This window comes from Diadema antillarum, unplaced genomic scaffold (assembly GCF_040938485.1).
Source record: "Diadema antillarum isolate AM-2024a unplaced genomic scaffold, OU_Dant_1.0 seq00000326_RagTag, whole genome shotgun sequence".
In the NCBI taxonomy this organism is placed as follows: domain Eukaryota; kingdom Metazoa; phylum Echinodermata; class Echinoidea; order Diadematoida; family Diadematidae; genus Diadema; species Diadema antillarum.
This window is the reverse complement of record NW_027271344.1, coordinates 1,957,284-1,974,071: the sequence shown is the minus strand read 5'-3', so window position 1 is coordinate 1,974,071 and position 16,788 is coordinate 1,957,284. Positions and strand designations below refer to the sequence as shown.

At 36.9% G+C, this 16,788-nt stretch overlaps 1 protein-coding gene across 3 annotated transcripts in view; it reads right to left on the bottom strand.

The window, feature by feature from the left end:
* Window positions 1-6,649, bottom strand: part of LOC139730691 (calpain-9-like) — a 70,109-nt gene extending 63,460 nt beyond the window's left edge. For 2 of the 3 annotated variants that reach the window (XM_071641558.1, XM_071641560.1), the window contains exons 1-2: window positions 6,439-6,649; window positions 4,899-5,116 (exon numbers count right to left, since the gene is read on the bottom strand). In XM_071641558.1, coding sequence (XP_071497659.1) covers window positions 4,899-5,054 — 156 coding nt within the window. In that variant the 5' untranslated portion in view covers window positions 5,055-5,116; window positions 6,439-6,649. The remainder of the gene's footprint in view (window positions 1-4,898; window positions 5,117-6,438) is intronic. The other variant, XM_071641559.1, reaches the window with a different exon arrangement.
* Window positions 6,650-16,788: the final 10,139 nt, after the last annotated feature.

Below are 16,788 nucleotides of genomic sequence, written 5' to 3'. Positions count from 1 at the left end.
AAGTCACAAGTTTCTTGAAGCATGACTTTTTTTTCTTTTTTTTTTTACTGTTCGTTTGAAGGATCCTCGATTCAAACATGAAATGGATATCATACCATACCAAAATGAAAACATCTGAAATTGCTTACTTTGAGATCACAAACTGATTCTACTTATGAGAGTATGATTCTATGATGAACAAAAATTTGAAATACAGATCAATGGGGACTTACTGCAGTTTAAGTACCTGTTAGCAAACATACGTACAACTACAAATTGTACATGTTTCACTTAAAAAAACAAAAACAATACTGTACAGCCTGCCATGTAAGCTACCCCTTTCACAGTAACAAAGCTGGATGAAAAGCAGTTAAATGATGACAATTCACTTTGGTCTCAACTATGTACTGATTTCTGTAGATCATAAATTCAAAAAAATGCGGTTATAATGCTCTGTGGGTTACAGAAGGTTGAATGTAATTAACATTTGTAATGCTCGAAGCTGTGCATTGTACTGTTGTTAACAAACATAATTTCAGAATGTGTTCATACGTGAGCACTTGCAAATATATGCACAAATAAATTAGTACAGTGTAAATAGTTTTTATGATGAAATAAACCAAGCAGTTCAACCATTTTTAAACACTCGATGACCTCATAATTCCTGTACTAGATAGCTGATATTTCACCTCTCAATCAGCTTCTTCTTTACACAACAAAGTGAAGTAGATTTATTATTCTGCTTCTGAAACGCCTCACAAGGTAGTCACAGGCAGACTGCTCTTTATAGCAATTTGAAATGCAGACTCCCCTTGAACACCATCTGCAACATCTTATTCACTCCAGAGATTCATACTTGGATGGACAGGGGAATTCTGCTCTACTTCCCCTAGTATGAAAAGGTTATTGCAGACATAGCTTGCCACTATTGTCTGGAGTGATGGACATTGCAGTCTTGCTATTCCATTATATGGACTATCAAATAGAAACACTGCATTGTCATATAAAGAGTAGCTTTGTCTGTATACATTCATATGTCTGATGAAAAATGCTGTCTCTAAGAACATAATTTGTCAACAAAACTTAAGCCTCCAGAGTAAAGGTAAGTATGGGAAACGGTGTGTAATCATGCTCAGAAAAACTATACTGTATTTGAATCCAAGCAGGCCTAAACTCACACATTTGATGGAATAAAGATTCTTGAAAAATACACTGTTTAAGATGCGATGGTTGGAATAAGACTTTGTGTGTGTTTCATGTTGGGTTTTCAATTGCAACTCCAGCCGGCAGTTTGTACAGACAGCAACAGAACTACAGCCCGTGTGTACTTGCGTGCCAAGAATGCCTGCTGAGCTAACTTTGTGCCCTGTTGTCAAATGTAATTTGGGGACATGCTATTCCCTCCTCCACCTGGTAGGTGTGTCAAACATGTAGGCGTAAGCCTGGTAGAAATATTTGTCTGGATCAGAGAAATCATCCTAGGCACCACTCACACAAAGAGGAATTAGGTTTTTGGGAAAACGCTTGTTATACAATTGAAAAAGAATATTAAAATGTTGTATATAGTCAAAAATTGCGATGCAGTCTGCAGACGAATCACACACCTGTAGGTAATGTTGGAACTCCCAAAAAATCACAATTATAACTGTATGCAATGCTCAAGAATGCAGTATACATTGTAGACTATTCTCATTGTTCATCCATTGAACACAGGGTTATTCAATGGGAAATTTTCCCATCACTATTAGCCATGAATTTCCATACTTTTCAGACTGAAAAGTGATCGAAGCAAATGAGAATCATTTCTCATGGAACCACAACCACAAACCCAATGTCAGCTTCCTTTCTTGCTAACATTACCTCATACACTTGTAAAACAGCAGCCACGCGACAACACACCCATAAATTCATCAGGGGTGATTCAATGGAAGAGCCTTTCAAACTGAAGTCTCCCACTGAAATACCATTCAACGTAAAGGACCTGCATTACCTACATGCGGAATGGGTAACTTTTGGCCTTATTGATGTTTCATCAATGTTTTCATTGGGTACACTCCAGAACCCATCTTATAATGGAAGCTAATTGAATACACTGTTCGTTTACGCCACATCCTGACACACCGGTGATTGCTTGCAAGGTTTAAGAGGGCTTTTTAGAAGTCAGAGGGTAGTACTGTACATCCTGTGTTGATCTTCCTGCATTGATGCTGCTGTCACACTCCCCTCACACTTCCCACTGAATTATGTCCTCCGATGTCCTGCCCGCTTCCTGCTAGCTCAATGTCATCAATATCATAACATACAAGGTTCAGCACCACGCTGACCTATCTGGTTTACTGCCACAGGACATACCAGCTTCCTCACTCACAGACTGCCTGACATACTGAACTTAATATTCTGATTGCCTGGGAAGCTTACTCACTCTATTCCCATTCTCTTTCTTGATGCTATTTTTCATTTCAGAAGCAAGAAAATTTAGGCCTATTGCATTGTCACTGTCCATTTCCACACTTCCATTCATGTTCAAAAAATTTGAGAACGGGCTCTGCGGAGGCATTACCAGGTATGTAAATTAGAAGCCTCACTTTTAGTAAAACTACTGTGTACTAAACATCCACTATGAGCACCTTACTGAGTGAAAATTGAAAATATTCTTTGACCTTTACAAGCATGTACTCCAGCTATAAATGTCAAATACATGTGTAGAATGTGCTTTGATAGGTTTGTTTTTTAACACATTTTTGTTACATAGCAATACTTGATCTGGAAAACACAAGATGAAATCATACGAACATTCATATTATCTATTATGTTGAGGTCAATGTACAAAATAACAATAAAAAATCTTCACTAAGGTACTTGAAAACTCAAAATTTCAGACAGCCTACAACAAATGGGTGTAAACAAGTATATTTCAAACTCCCCTTTAAGTTTTATACAGAGTGTCCCATGCATTCATGTTCATGCCCCACTAACCATTTGTAACAACAGTAAAGATTAGTGACTGATAAATATGCAATACGACATGTTTGTTTGACAAATAAACCCACTGTAAATGCCTAGTCACATGCTATCTCTCAGTAGCAGTTTGATCAGGATCCACATTGCCATAAATTAGTACTGCCATAAAATATCTAGATCATCATTGCTATTCAGGCTGAAGTCTCCTCTTCCCATATTCATCATTTCATGGACCTTGTGTTCAAGCCATTTCATGGTTTTTACTCTGCTGTTCTTTCATGCACAGCATGCTTCAGAGTACATTGTAGATGACGACTGAAGCATTGTGGGAGAAAGAGATTAAATGTTCCACATGACAGACGACAGCAGAACCTCACAGCGAGTGCAGGGTTTTCGAGTTGACCATTATCATCTTAAAGGTACTTTTAAACACTGGTGACTAAAATATGTCAAGTAAAACTTGAAAATTCCTTTCCTTTCTTATTTTGTGTCTGATATACATGAAAGTCCTACCTTTCTGTTTGTCTGATTATATTTTGCTATAAAAAAATTAAAAAAAAAAAACACTTGAAGAGTAGGCCTGTACAATTGCACTTTTAAGTCAAATGCGTCAGGAAATTCTTTGCATTTTGCCAACAGCATTAGGCTGATAATGTCCGTTAATGATTGACTACGTACTAAAACTCATCCTACCCATTTTGTTACCTATTAACAGTCAGCAGACGTCTTCCATGCTACATAGTATCAGCTTTAAGGCTGTGTCCTTGCTGCATTGCCTAGTAATGAATTTATGAAAGCAATTCAGATCTTCTGTCACACCGGATGGGTGGGCACATTAGCCATTTGTTATTGCTAAAGGAAGGGTTTACATACTGTATGTAATCATTTCTGTAAAGGTCACTGACAAGCTAACTTCCTGTCTTCTGCATACATGATTTGTACTAACCTTGCATCATGTTAGCACTTATCATTTCAACTATGAATATGGCAACATACACTGTAGCTCGATACATTGTATCAGCACTTTATATTTGAAGCTGTGAGAGAATGTATGGCATTAGGATTGCAATAATTGCTTCTGAGAGTCTAGATGAAATACCAATCTTATTTAACAACAAACACTAATAAAAATGCAATATGTACAAAGGACCTGTAACAGTGAGTCATGCAGTCTTACATACAGCTCAGTGCCAATACAAAATATAAGCAGAAGTTAAGAATTACAGTTTAACAATGCACACAACAAATAAACTAACACCCTAAAAATGCTTTTCAATTAAAAAGATTTAAAAATGTTTAGTCTAGTAAGTTATTGGTATTCCATGCTTCAGCAGAAGAGCTGGAAATACATGTACTTGGGACCTATGAGAAACCCAAGCAATCTTTAGGAAGGATCTAGTGGAGAAACAACAATTACTCGCAGGTACAAACAGGTACACGTGAATTTCTTTAACAAGATCATTATACATGTATGTCACTGAAAATGCTACAATGACACATATAAGACAGTCAAAATTTGTTTCTCATCTTAAAATATTTCAAGTACAGTGGCAGATCAAGGGAGGACTGCACCGGGCGCACGCCCCCCCTTTTTTTTTGTTGAAAAAAAAAGGGGAAAAAAAGAAAAAAAAATGGAGGGAGGGGTGCATGCGCCCCCCCCCCCCTTCAATCTTGTAAACATGCCCCCTCTTTACGGAATTCCTGGATCCGCCCGTGACGTACATGTATGTAGGCCTACCTCCTGTAACTTACATCCATTGGCAAGAAAATGTGATTTAACTGAGCTAAGCACACACATCAGTAACTCTATGCATGCTAACAGTGCCTCAGTGGGCTCTTCAAACTTTGGTATGTAATTATTCATCTTTCACATATTTTACCATTCAGTCATGAGCTCCTATACTCTTCTTTAATTCTAATGATATCAAAACTATAAATAGTTGTAGAAAATGGCTTACGTTGGGTCGGAGCCATTGAAATGGACGTGGCGGAGGTTGAGAGGGAAATATGCTTTCATCAATCGCAGGAAACTCGGGGTCTTCGAAGAGCTTACCAGAAGACATGCATTGTTTCCTGAGCTGACTGTAATTTTGCTTGAACATTCGCTTGCTCATGGTTGCAATGTCGTCTTCTGCACAACTTTTAAGAGACTATTCCACTTCCAAGGGCAGGGCTTCTATAAGCATGGGTAGAGCAAAGAAAAAACAAAACAAAACAAGGATAAGTTATCAACATCATAGCCTTATAGGCAATCATTTAGTGGCAAGCAGGCATTCCTCGAACATCTACTAATAAAAAAGACAATGCTTACTGCAAAACAAGCTTGGAAAATTCTTGTTGTGAATAACTTTGGAGCAAGAAGTTTGTGGGGGCACTGTGGCATACCGTACTTGATGAGACTCCTTCAACGCGGCCGGAAAACTGGCCATTTGGGTTTAAAAAGGGTTGATTGTATTATCAATTTAATACCATGACCGACTTTCATCGACTCTTTCCACAGCAACATTTCCATAAGATGCTACCAAATAGAAAATTCACTGTGGAAGCTTTTCAACACTGGACAACAGTAAATCAGTAAATGAACTGTACGAGTATATCGACTAGGGCCTACAGGTCTGGTGGGTTAACCAGGGGCGGCGCAGCCGTGGGGGCCGTGGGGCTCGGGCCCCCACACTTTTTGTGCACCATACAAAGGAATACATAAGGTGTCATCACTTTGGGCCCCCATACTTTTTTCAACCCTGAAGTACGTAAGTGGCACTAAAATAGAAATAGATAGAGATCTTGAAGTATGGCAGCGGTAAGGTTAAGTTTTCTCTGAAGACCTTTTTTTTTTTTAATAACACCCGGAAATGGGAGGGGAGAGAATGAGCTGAGGACCTTTTTTTTTTTGTTTTTTTGCTTGTTAGCCGAAGAAACCCAGAAGTGGACGGGGAGAGATGAGCTGAGGACCTTTTTTTTTTTTTTTTTTTTTTGCTTGTCAGCTAAACAAACCCGGAAGTGGGCCCCCACACTTTTGAAAACACTGCGCCGGCCCTGTTAACATAATATGTCCAACAGAATAAAGAAGATGTTCATGTCGAGGGGTCCATCTTTCTTTCTTTTTTTTTCTTTCTTATTTTCTTTTTCTACCTGGCTCACATGACTTTGACTGGCGAGACCTGGAGGCGATGCGATGCTTATCATACACATTGCTAGAGTAGATTGTATAAACTTACAGAGTAACATATTACACTGACTGTATTTACGTCGATTCGGTCTCTGGAAAGGCTCTAAGGTTTCTCACTCCATCGGCATTTTCATCCCAAACAATCTTATCCGTTATGTGCGGCGAGGACTCAGGAAGAGGCAACATCATGATGGTGCCACTCACTACGCTCTCTAGAAACTGCATTAGCGACAGGTTACGTAAGACCTGTTTAAGGTTTAGCTAGGGTTTACGGGTTCACATCGTAAATAATATGTCACAAAACCAAAGAAATTACAAAAAGAGCTCACCCTGACTTCTCTCGGCTTCACAGTCCCCCAGTTAGCTCACTCACCTAGTGCTACTTTTCGGAGAGCTAGAATGCGCTACAGCTAGCAGTACGAGGCACGCTTTACAAGTAGGCACCCGCCCGATAAACCCTTATCCTGAGAGAGCTCGTTGATCGCTCCGGATCCCTGCTACAACGACTAGCTCCGCGTGCGTGGGATACAACGATCGGGATTGAGCATTGCAACCAGCTAGCGATAATACGAGGGCCGGGCTATCAAGGCGGGGTGCGACCCAACAATCAAAGCGGAGAATGGGACACTCACTTCAACCAATCAAATCACGAGTACAAGAGGAACCGCACGCACATTGTCCCCCGCTTCCCCCTCCCCCCCCCCCCCCCAACACCACCAATAATATTCCGCCGAGTGCTGTCGCGCTACAAAGAAAATTGCGACAAAATGCTCCACAGCTTGCTCCACAATATCACTCCTTGACATTTGCTCCTAGATATGTGCTCCAGCCAGCGGTGACCACTGCTCTTTGGTCAACTGTTTCACTGACATTTCCTCCACTAAGAAGAAGTACCGTACTTTGCTCCTATATTATATTGCTACACCGACATTAAACTTACTCCACCAAAGATTGAACTCTCGATTGAATTCTCATTGCTTTTGATAATAGTGTTCACTTTTGGATTCAATATGAAACTATAGGATCCAGTCGTATCAAGGCAATTCCCCTGAGGGCAATTAACCCCCCCCCCCCCCCCCCCCCGCTGGTTAGGGAGAAGGTCAAATAAAGATTAAGGTTAGGGTTAGTGTTTGTGTTATTAGGATTAGGTTCAGGGGAAAGGGAAGGTTCCGGGATAATTGCCCCAGACCCATCTAGTCTTATTCATTAAAAATGATTTTGCGCAACTGTTCCTTTCTTGAATCGATGTATTGAAATATAGGAAAATGGAGTACAGTCGATTCAGTAACCAATTGATTCGTTCAATGTCATATGCTATATATCCGAAGATGTTGTGACAAATAGTTTAGTTTGGTTTAGGAACAATGTCATTATCAAGCCAAGTGCATGACACTGTGGTGTCAAGATTGATCTCGAAGACAAAATCCTTATTACAAAGTCCTCTAGTTATCATCTTCTGGTGAGTCTACAATGTTCATGCCATGATAAGATAACCACTGAAACCTAATTATCATTAACAGAATTTTTTTTTTTGCAACTTATAGACGAATTGCCCTACATCGACATAAACTTTTTTCATTCACATTCATCTATATGACTCATCAGGAATTGTCCCACTTTGGTCCAATGTTTATTACAACTCATCTTCACTTAAAAGTTTGTCAAATTCAAAAAAATAACTTTTAGATATTTTGTCATTGGTCCGACACAAAGAGTGTTCATGAAGGAGTCACACTCTATATAAAATATTCTGTTTGGAACTCGAGGAATTAGCGTGTGGTAGGTGCTTGCAGTCTTTGTGAAAATGTTTCACCCCCTCCCTTTCCAAGTCCGGCACTTCGTCTGTCATAAAAATTAATAACAAGTTTCAGTTCAGTTCAGTTTGTTTTATTTTTCTACTTATAAAGATGGAATTGTTATGAAAAATCAAGCATAAATGAGGGCTCTTAAAGAGTATAGTCTAAAAGAAATAGATGCATTAGATCTGCAGAAGATGGGAAGAAAGAATGGACGGGACTTTGGCAAAGTTATTAGGTTTGTGCTTTTCCATGGGGCACGGAGGCTTATCGTGATGGATAAGACTCTCGAGGCAGCCTCACAGTTTCGTGAACAATAGAAAGCAGACCGCGTCCTCATGAATATTAGCACTAGGTGGCGCTCTTCATAATTTTGTTTTCCTTCAGTGTAAATACAGTGTACCATTGAAATTCTGGGGTGGTATTCTGAGGTCGTAATTAAGTCTGTAATTAACTTCGTGATTAAGTCGTGAAGTTAATAGGCCCTTAATCATGGGCAAAATCGGTATTCTGAGGACGTAATTAAGGTATGATTAAGTCCCCTGTAATTATCTTAGGTCCCTCCCATCTAATTGTTATTCCATCCAATCAGACGCGTTGTTGACAATGACAATGACAACGACAATGACAATGACAATGACAATGACAATGGTTTTTTTATTTTCTCATGTCACCCAACGTCAGGGTATTGAAGAAAATTGAAACAAACATCGTAACAGATAAAATCAGTTAATTAATACATTAATACATTGTAAATTACATATATATACAGAAAATTGCATGATATTTACAAAATATACAAAATATACAGAATGGTGCAGGACCCAGAAGAGAGAAAGAGAGTGAGAGAGAGAGAGAGAGAGAGAGAAGGAAAGAGAGAAGGAAGACAAACAAAACAGTTTTAAAAAAAAGCAGGGCAACAATAACGCAGATAAAAGCAACTTCAATAATATAAAACAAAACATTGTAAAAAGCTATATTTACATGAAAAAAATACAAACAATGATATTAATAATTATTATTTCTTATGGAGCTTCATTATTTCCTTACAAAATTTAGCTAAATTTATCAACTCACTACGATTTTGGGAATTAAATAACTGAGACATCTTTAAAGTGTTTGGTCTTATTCTATAATAGGATTTAATGAATTTATTTCTGGCATTATTCAATGTATGACACTCAAATAAATAGTGAAATTCATCCCCTAGTCTATTAGAATTACATAAATTACACAATCGATCACAATGTTCAATACCAGCATACCTACCCGTTACAATTGGCAATTTGTGGTTGGCGCAGCGAAATTTGGAAAGAAGTTGTCTGAAAATGCAAGGGATTTTTATCAAATATGGATCTAAATATAAATTCGTTTTATAGATTCTGTAATTCGTACAACATGAGCTGTTACTTATTTTAGACTGCCAATTCTGTACAAATTCGTCTCTTAATCTAAGTTTTATCGAACACCTAAACCACGAAGAATTTACGTTTTCAAAGTTATTCCTAACAAAAGACATTCCTAACTCATCTAGTGTATCATAAACTTTCAACAACCATGGTGATGAATATATCTTATAATTATGCAAAAGTGATATGATATTACATACAATAGATGAATATTTTCTGTCTTTTCCTGTAATAATCTTTAACCAAAAATTAAGCATTCTTTCTTTAACAGTACAGGCTATTTCAAGCCTTCCTAGTTCTCCCAGAGCCATGCTATTCATAGTATTTTTTGTTAGTCTCAGTAAATATTTGCAGTATTGATAATGTAGACTCTCTATGAGTACTAAATTCTCATATCCCCAAACTTCACTACCATAAATAAGAATGGGTACAACAAGCCGGTCAAACAATTCTAATTGGATATCTATTGGAAGCCGCATCTTTCGAGACTTAACCATTAGACTATACATTGCTCGTTTCGCTTTATCAACTTGTTTAGCTTGGGCCTTTTTAAAATCATTTTTATAATTAAACACCACTCCAAGGTAAGTATACTCATCTACAACCTCTAAAACATTCTCATTAAACATAAAGGGCTTGAATTTTCTAACTTTTCCTCTTGAGAAAATCATTACTTTTGTTTTACTGACATTAACTTGTAGTAACCATAATTTGCAGTAATCACTTACAGCATTGAGTGCAGATTGCAATTCGTTCTCACTAGTAGCTAGGATTAAAGTATCATCAGCATACATCAATGAGAAGAGTCTTAGAAATACATCTATTCCTTTATCATGTAATACGGTCAACAAATTATTAGGCAAAATATCAACACCATAATATGCGGAACTTACATAATCTTGAAAATCATTTATATACAATGCAAATAGCAAAGGAGATAAATTTTCACCTTGCCTCACTCCAATATTACAATTAAAAAAGTCAGAACGCTCTGAATTGTTGACAACACATGACTTTAGATTTTTATACATATTTCGGATAACATCAAAAACTTTTCCCTGTATGTTACATCTAGCAACTTTGTTCCATAGCAATGTTCTATCGACAGAGTCAAAAGCTTTCTTATAATCTATAAACGCGCAGTATAATCTTTTTCTCTGTGATAAATACAAGTCAATAATTGAGTGCAACACAAATATATGATCAACAGTTGAATAAGTCTCTCTGAATCCTGCTTGTTCTTCCCCAATGGCATGATTATCATCGAGAAAATCTGTCAATCTATCATTAATTATTGAAGTAAATAATTTGCCAATGCAACTTAATAAAGATATGCCACGATAATTATCAGGGTCATTAACAGAACCTTTATTTTTGTAGATAGGGCGTATCATACCAATCGTCCAATCCGTTGGAATTATTCCGCTATCTAAAACTAAATTAAATAATTTGGTTATTACATTCACTAGAGACGCATTGCTGTTTTTTAAAAATTCATTTAATATCAAATCAAAACCAGGGGGGTGTTTCATAAAGCTGTTCGTAAAGTTACGAACATCTTACGAGCGACTGGTGATCAGTTCTTGTGCTGAATTATGGCAATTCTGATATGTATAGCACATCACAACTGATCACCAGTCGCTCGTAAGACGTTCGTAACTTTACGAACAGCTTTATGAAACGCCCCCCAGGTGCCTTATTATTTTTCAATTGCTTTATATGAGCAGTCACCTCTTCTTCAGATATTCGGTCATTATAATCATGTTCAATATGCATGGTAAGAGGAATATGTGCTGCATTACAAGTATTTGCAAAACTTGTTGGTGTTGATCTCAGCATACCATCATTAATATCATTTAAACTCTTAAAATGTTTCTGGAAAGTTCCAATGTCAATTGAACACTTCTCTGATTTCGTTTTTCTGGAGGGATTTAGTATATTCCAATAGAAGCCAAAATGATGACTATACGCGCAAATATGCCCTCAATGCGCGCTCCTCCACGCCCCTGTAATTTACAACCCAAGAGCTCCGTGCGCACACTCCGGTATTTGATTACAACCCCTCACCTACGCACGCGAAGATCTCAACCTCTGTGCTCACATGAAATGACAAAATTCATCGAAGATCGGCTATATTTCTTTTTTTCTCTGAATTCTACGGATACCATGATAACAAGATTCAACCGCTCCTCGGTTACCGAAGACGGTAAGCATCGTTGTGGCAGAGAAAACACGATGTAATGCGTGATATCGGAGCAGTTAATGGCACTCTTTGGTATCATTAAGTTTTCCATTAACTTTCATACTTAATTACAACCTCAGAATACCGATTCGTAATTAACTCTGTGATTAAGTCCTCTCAGAGGTGCACGCGCATTGATACGCGCAAACGCGTGGGTCCTTCCCGCCAAAACGCTTGTTGCTATGGTAGTTAATATACCCCCTACTTAATCATGCTCTCAGAATACCAATTCGGTAATTAAGTGCTAATCAGACACTTAATTAGCTCTCAAAATACGGCCCCAGGGGTAAATACATTTGTGTTTAAAATGTCGATGAGATTGAAACTAATTTTGAATAACAATTAGGGAGGGTCCTCCCCCCCCCCCCCCGCCAGTACTTACCCGAAATCAATCATCCAGTATATCAACACTACCCATTATACTATACTTCGTACAGTGACACTTCTTTTGTCTGCAAATCATCAACAAAATGAAATCCCCGTTCATGATAGTGAAATGTTTAATGAATGAGATTTTTTTTTTTTACAATCTTTTTCCAACCCTTCTATTCCTTTGACAAAATGGGGTCAATAATCGTGGTGTAATCAGTCCACACTGACTGGTTCAGTGGGTAGTACAGATAGTTACCATGCAATACAACGTTGATGACAAAATAGTTCAAATAATGCTTTATGGACATTTATTATATATATTATGTATATGTACTGTATATAATATTGTGTATATATATATATATATATATATATATATATATATATATATGTGAGTGTGACAGAGGAATGACTCGCAGACGTTGCAGTAATGTTCACTGTGGGCTTTTATTCTCCCAAGTTTTCGACTGTGTTACCAGTCTTTTTCAAGGGCTTAATGAGACATAAAGATAAAAGCAGAAAAGCAACCAATTTGCATGCGTTTGAACAGAATAAGGCAAAATAAAGATAAAAGTAAAAAGCCAATCAATCGGAATATAGACAGCAACATGACATTCACACCAGTTTGCATACATTTAAACAGAATAAGGCAAAAACAATGCAAAAGAAAATCAAAGAAATCAAACAAATGTAAACAGCAACATGACATTCACTACAACGGAAAGGCAATATTATAACATACATTTGCAGTTAAAAAATGGAACAGCAGTAGCAGTATAGTATAAGCAATAACAGTGGTAATGATTGCAATGAAATCATTGGAAATACATAGACCAACATAGGTTAAAACGCAGTGGTTACCTTTTAAGGCATTGGGATATGCTTGCTGTGTGTGGTGTGGTGTCAGAGGGATGAGTGTGAGGGGTTCGCAAACGTAATGTGGGGGTAGTGAAGTGTGAGGGGCGGTGTGGCTTGTAGTATTAGGGACGTTGATGGCGCAAAGAACTTGAATCAGATTAATCATTATCCTCAACTTCTTTCTTATATTTTGCCCAAGATCATGCAGTGAATGTGTGCCTGCAGTAAAATACACACAAACTTTATAAGCAATGTATATGGGTGGATGTGTACATACGTAAATATGTACACACAAGTGCATACACTCTCGTGCACTTGCATACATATATACAATCATCCCACGCTTGCAAATTATACACACATATTACTAAAAACACACATGTGGATAAATACATAAATGTACTTCTAATTCAGAAGCAGATATCCATACATGAATATATCAATAATCCGTCTAATCATAGACACATAATATATGCAATCCTTACTCCGAAACATGAATATTATTCCTATCATTTCATTGCTGTCTATATTCTGTTTGATTGGCTTATTATTTTCATTTTTATTTTGACTTATTCTGTTCAAATGCATGCAAATTGGTTGCTTTTCTGCTTTAATGTTTATGTCTCATCAAGCTCGAAAAAGACTGTTAACACAGCCAAAAGCTTGGGAGAATAAAAGGCCATAGTGAACATCACTCCGTCATTCCTCCGACACACATACCTAAAGATAATGCAGCACCCACAACGTACGAGGCCAAGCCCATATATATAAATATATATATATATATATATATATATATATATATATATATATATATATATATATGTATATATATATATATATATATATATATATATGTATATATATATATATATATATATATATATTCATTTATATATTAATGCATTCTTCTGTTGTGACATCATATTATGTATATATGTAAATGATATGTGGAATAACTCTAACTCATATCACAGGGCTCAACATTAGATACAGAATGATAGCCAAGGGCCACTGCAAACTGATGTTGGGCCGCCAAATATCCAAAAAGGCTATCTTTTGTTGGCCTGATTGGGCACTCAAGATTCAAAATGGATTGCTATGTCTCTGTTTATTTCGGGCCACCAAAATTTCAGAATTATCAAATTTAGAGGCCTGAATGGGCCACCACAGAAAAAGTTAATGTTGAGCCCTTAACATCACTTAAAAATATCCTTAAAAACATGCACAAACACACACACACACACACACACACACACACACACACACAAAGGGAACAAGATCAAGACTGAATTAACTTGACTACTGACAGACAAATTGAACTGAATTTCTTTTCCTGTTTACCAGGTACTTTTTGATTCAGAGAAGAGTACTGAATAAGTGAATTAATATATTAGTAGTATGACTTTCTGTTAATTGGCACTGCACAGAACAAGAAAAATTAAGAAATATACTTTACTATACATTTTGCACAACTATCACATACAATAAAAATTGAAAAGTGACCCAGGGTCAACTAACCAAAGACAGTGACAGATAAACTCAAACTTCTTACAACGTCTTTGATCTTCATCTCAGTTACGTTAGAATAGAAGGCCTTTGGCATACATAGATATCTCTATAAATACAATGTTTTGATAAATATCTACAAATTGTAAAATACAGAAAATGTAAACATTATTTGAAATACTTCACAAGGCATCATATACAAACAAACTAACTCTGAAGAATTTGCCTTTCTTGAGAGTATACATGAGGAGAACAATGTATGATGAAAGAGGTTAGACGTAAGTAGAAAAGACTGCACAATTTACTTCAGCCTAAAATGGAAAAGGTTGCCAAGATATGCTATGCACGCGATTAAACAACCAAAATGAATTTCATCATTTGAAATCATAGTTCTAAGTTCCTATTGCACAAAGACTTGCAAAAAAATGACCAGAAGAAAAGAAGCAAGCAACCACAGGACCAATAACTTTTTATGACTCCTCTTCAAAGGACTGAATCATGAAGATAACGTACCTTGCTAAAGGACAAAAGTGCTGCTGCCTGAAGTGAACATGAAACAGGGACCTGAAGACTGCAAGTACCTGGTATTATTCACTGAGTCATTAATAACAATTACATAGATTAATAATATCATACCTGACATGACCATATTGCATCTACTGTATATAGAAAATGAAGCATCCTCTACCTATAGGTTGTAACAACTCAATAGCGTCTGAGTGGAGTTCCAGCTTGGATGTATTCTACAAGGCCAGGAAGGCACCAAATAACGCTTACAGGCACAACAACCAACCATAGGACCAACAACTTTGAAAGGTCCCCTTTGAAGGACTAGACAACAAAAGATATTCATATTCTGCAATGAAGCAAAACCACTGCTGAGAGTGGACTTGAACCCGGGATCTAAAGGCTAAGAGTTACTGTCAGTACTTGGTCGTATCCACTGTGGCGTGTAGTTGCATAACATGAAGGAGAAAACTTAGATTCTGCCTGCTGTCAACAATTTTGTAACCATATCAGAATAAGATGACATCTCATGTCATAGAAAAGTGTACGAATGCAAATAAATTAACTTCAATTGAAAGATGCTGCACAATGCACTTCAGCCTGTCATATCCGATGTATGTAAACCAATATGAATACATAAATGTATATCAAATATAGTTAAAGAAAATGGGAAATGAAAAACCACGATACCCTTACTTGAGTGCTTACTGCACAAAATGTTGTCATTCAATTATGACTGAAAAACACACACAACACATCTCATAGTGCTTCATGCATAGATATATGGTTAAATATTCTGAGACGGCCAATAAGAAGATGATGATGATTATGATGATGATGATGATGATAACAATTATGATAAGAATGATAAATATGATAGTACTGGCCAAAGCACTAAAAGTAAAATAACAATACTACTACCATTACTACTACTACTACTACTACTACTACTACTACTACTACTACTCCTACAACTACTACTACTACTACTACTACTTCTACTACTACTACTACTACTACTACTAACCATAATGCTTGATAGTACATTGATTACACTAATTGATAACAGTATGTAGTACTGCAGTACTGGTATTACAACAATCATAATCATTATTACCATCATCATCACTGTTGTCACTGTGATATTAGCACTGTGAGTTTACCCTGACACACCAGGGCCCCATTTCATAAAAGATGTTAGGATGTCAACTCTTGCTGGAGTGACAACTTCCTATAGTAACAGCCAATCAGGAAGCTGCATTCATGTCATTACCATGACAACTGACATTCCAGCAAGAGTTGTTTTCATCTCAACTTTTTATGAAACAGGGCCCTGGTGCAACACAAGTTAGTCAGAAACCTTGATGTGGGGAATTAAATAAAATGAGACGATGAGTGTAGCATTGACAGAAAGGGTCATAGGCTTATACAAGATTTACCTGTCTCAAGCAATCACAGCAACACACAGTTCTGTAAGTACTTCACAAATAGAATACAATGAAAGCTGAACAGCACAACACACATATCTACTGAGACCATGAGAGTGACATCACCCTACGCAAATGACCTCACCTTCAAATGTTTCCTGATATAATATATACATTGTATGTCCACATTTAATTTGTACAATCAATACTTTATATATGATCTGAGCACACTCTATTCATATCACAGTTTACATTTTACACACTAACACCACTGCTCAACAGGTTACATCTTCATTGCAGCCATTGTACACAGGCTAGTGTTTAGTGCTATAATGGGATAGGCTACCACAAGTGGCATAGTACTATAAAAATTAAATCTAATAAAGTTTAACAGAGCAACATACAGGCTATACTCACATATTCAACTCCACAGTGTTCTCATTCATCATCATTCACTTGAATAATAGCACTTTCTATTTTGTACAACTGGACAGATTTCATACATAATCTATACACTAATAAGTACAAAGCAAATATCTTAATTTGTCACTAATATGCT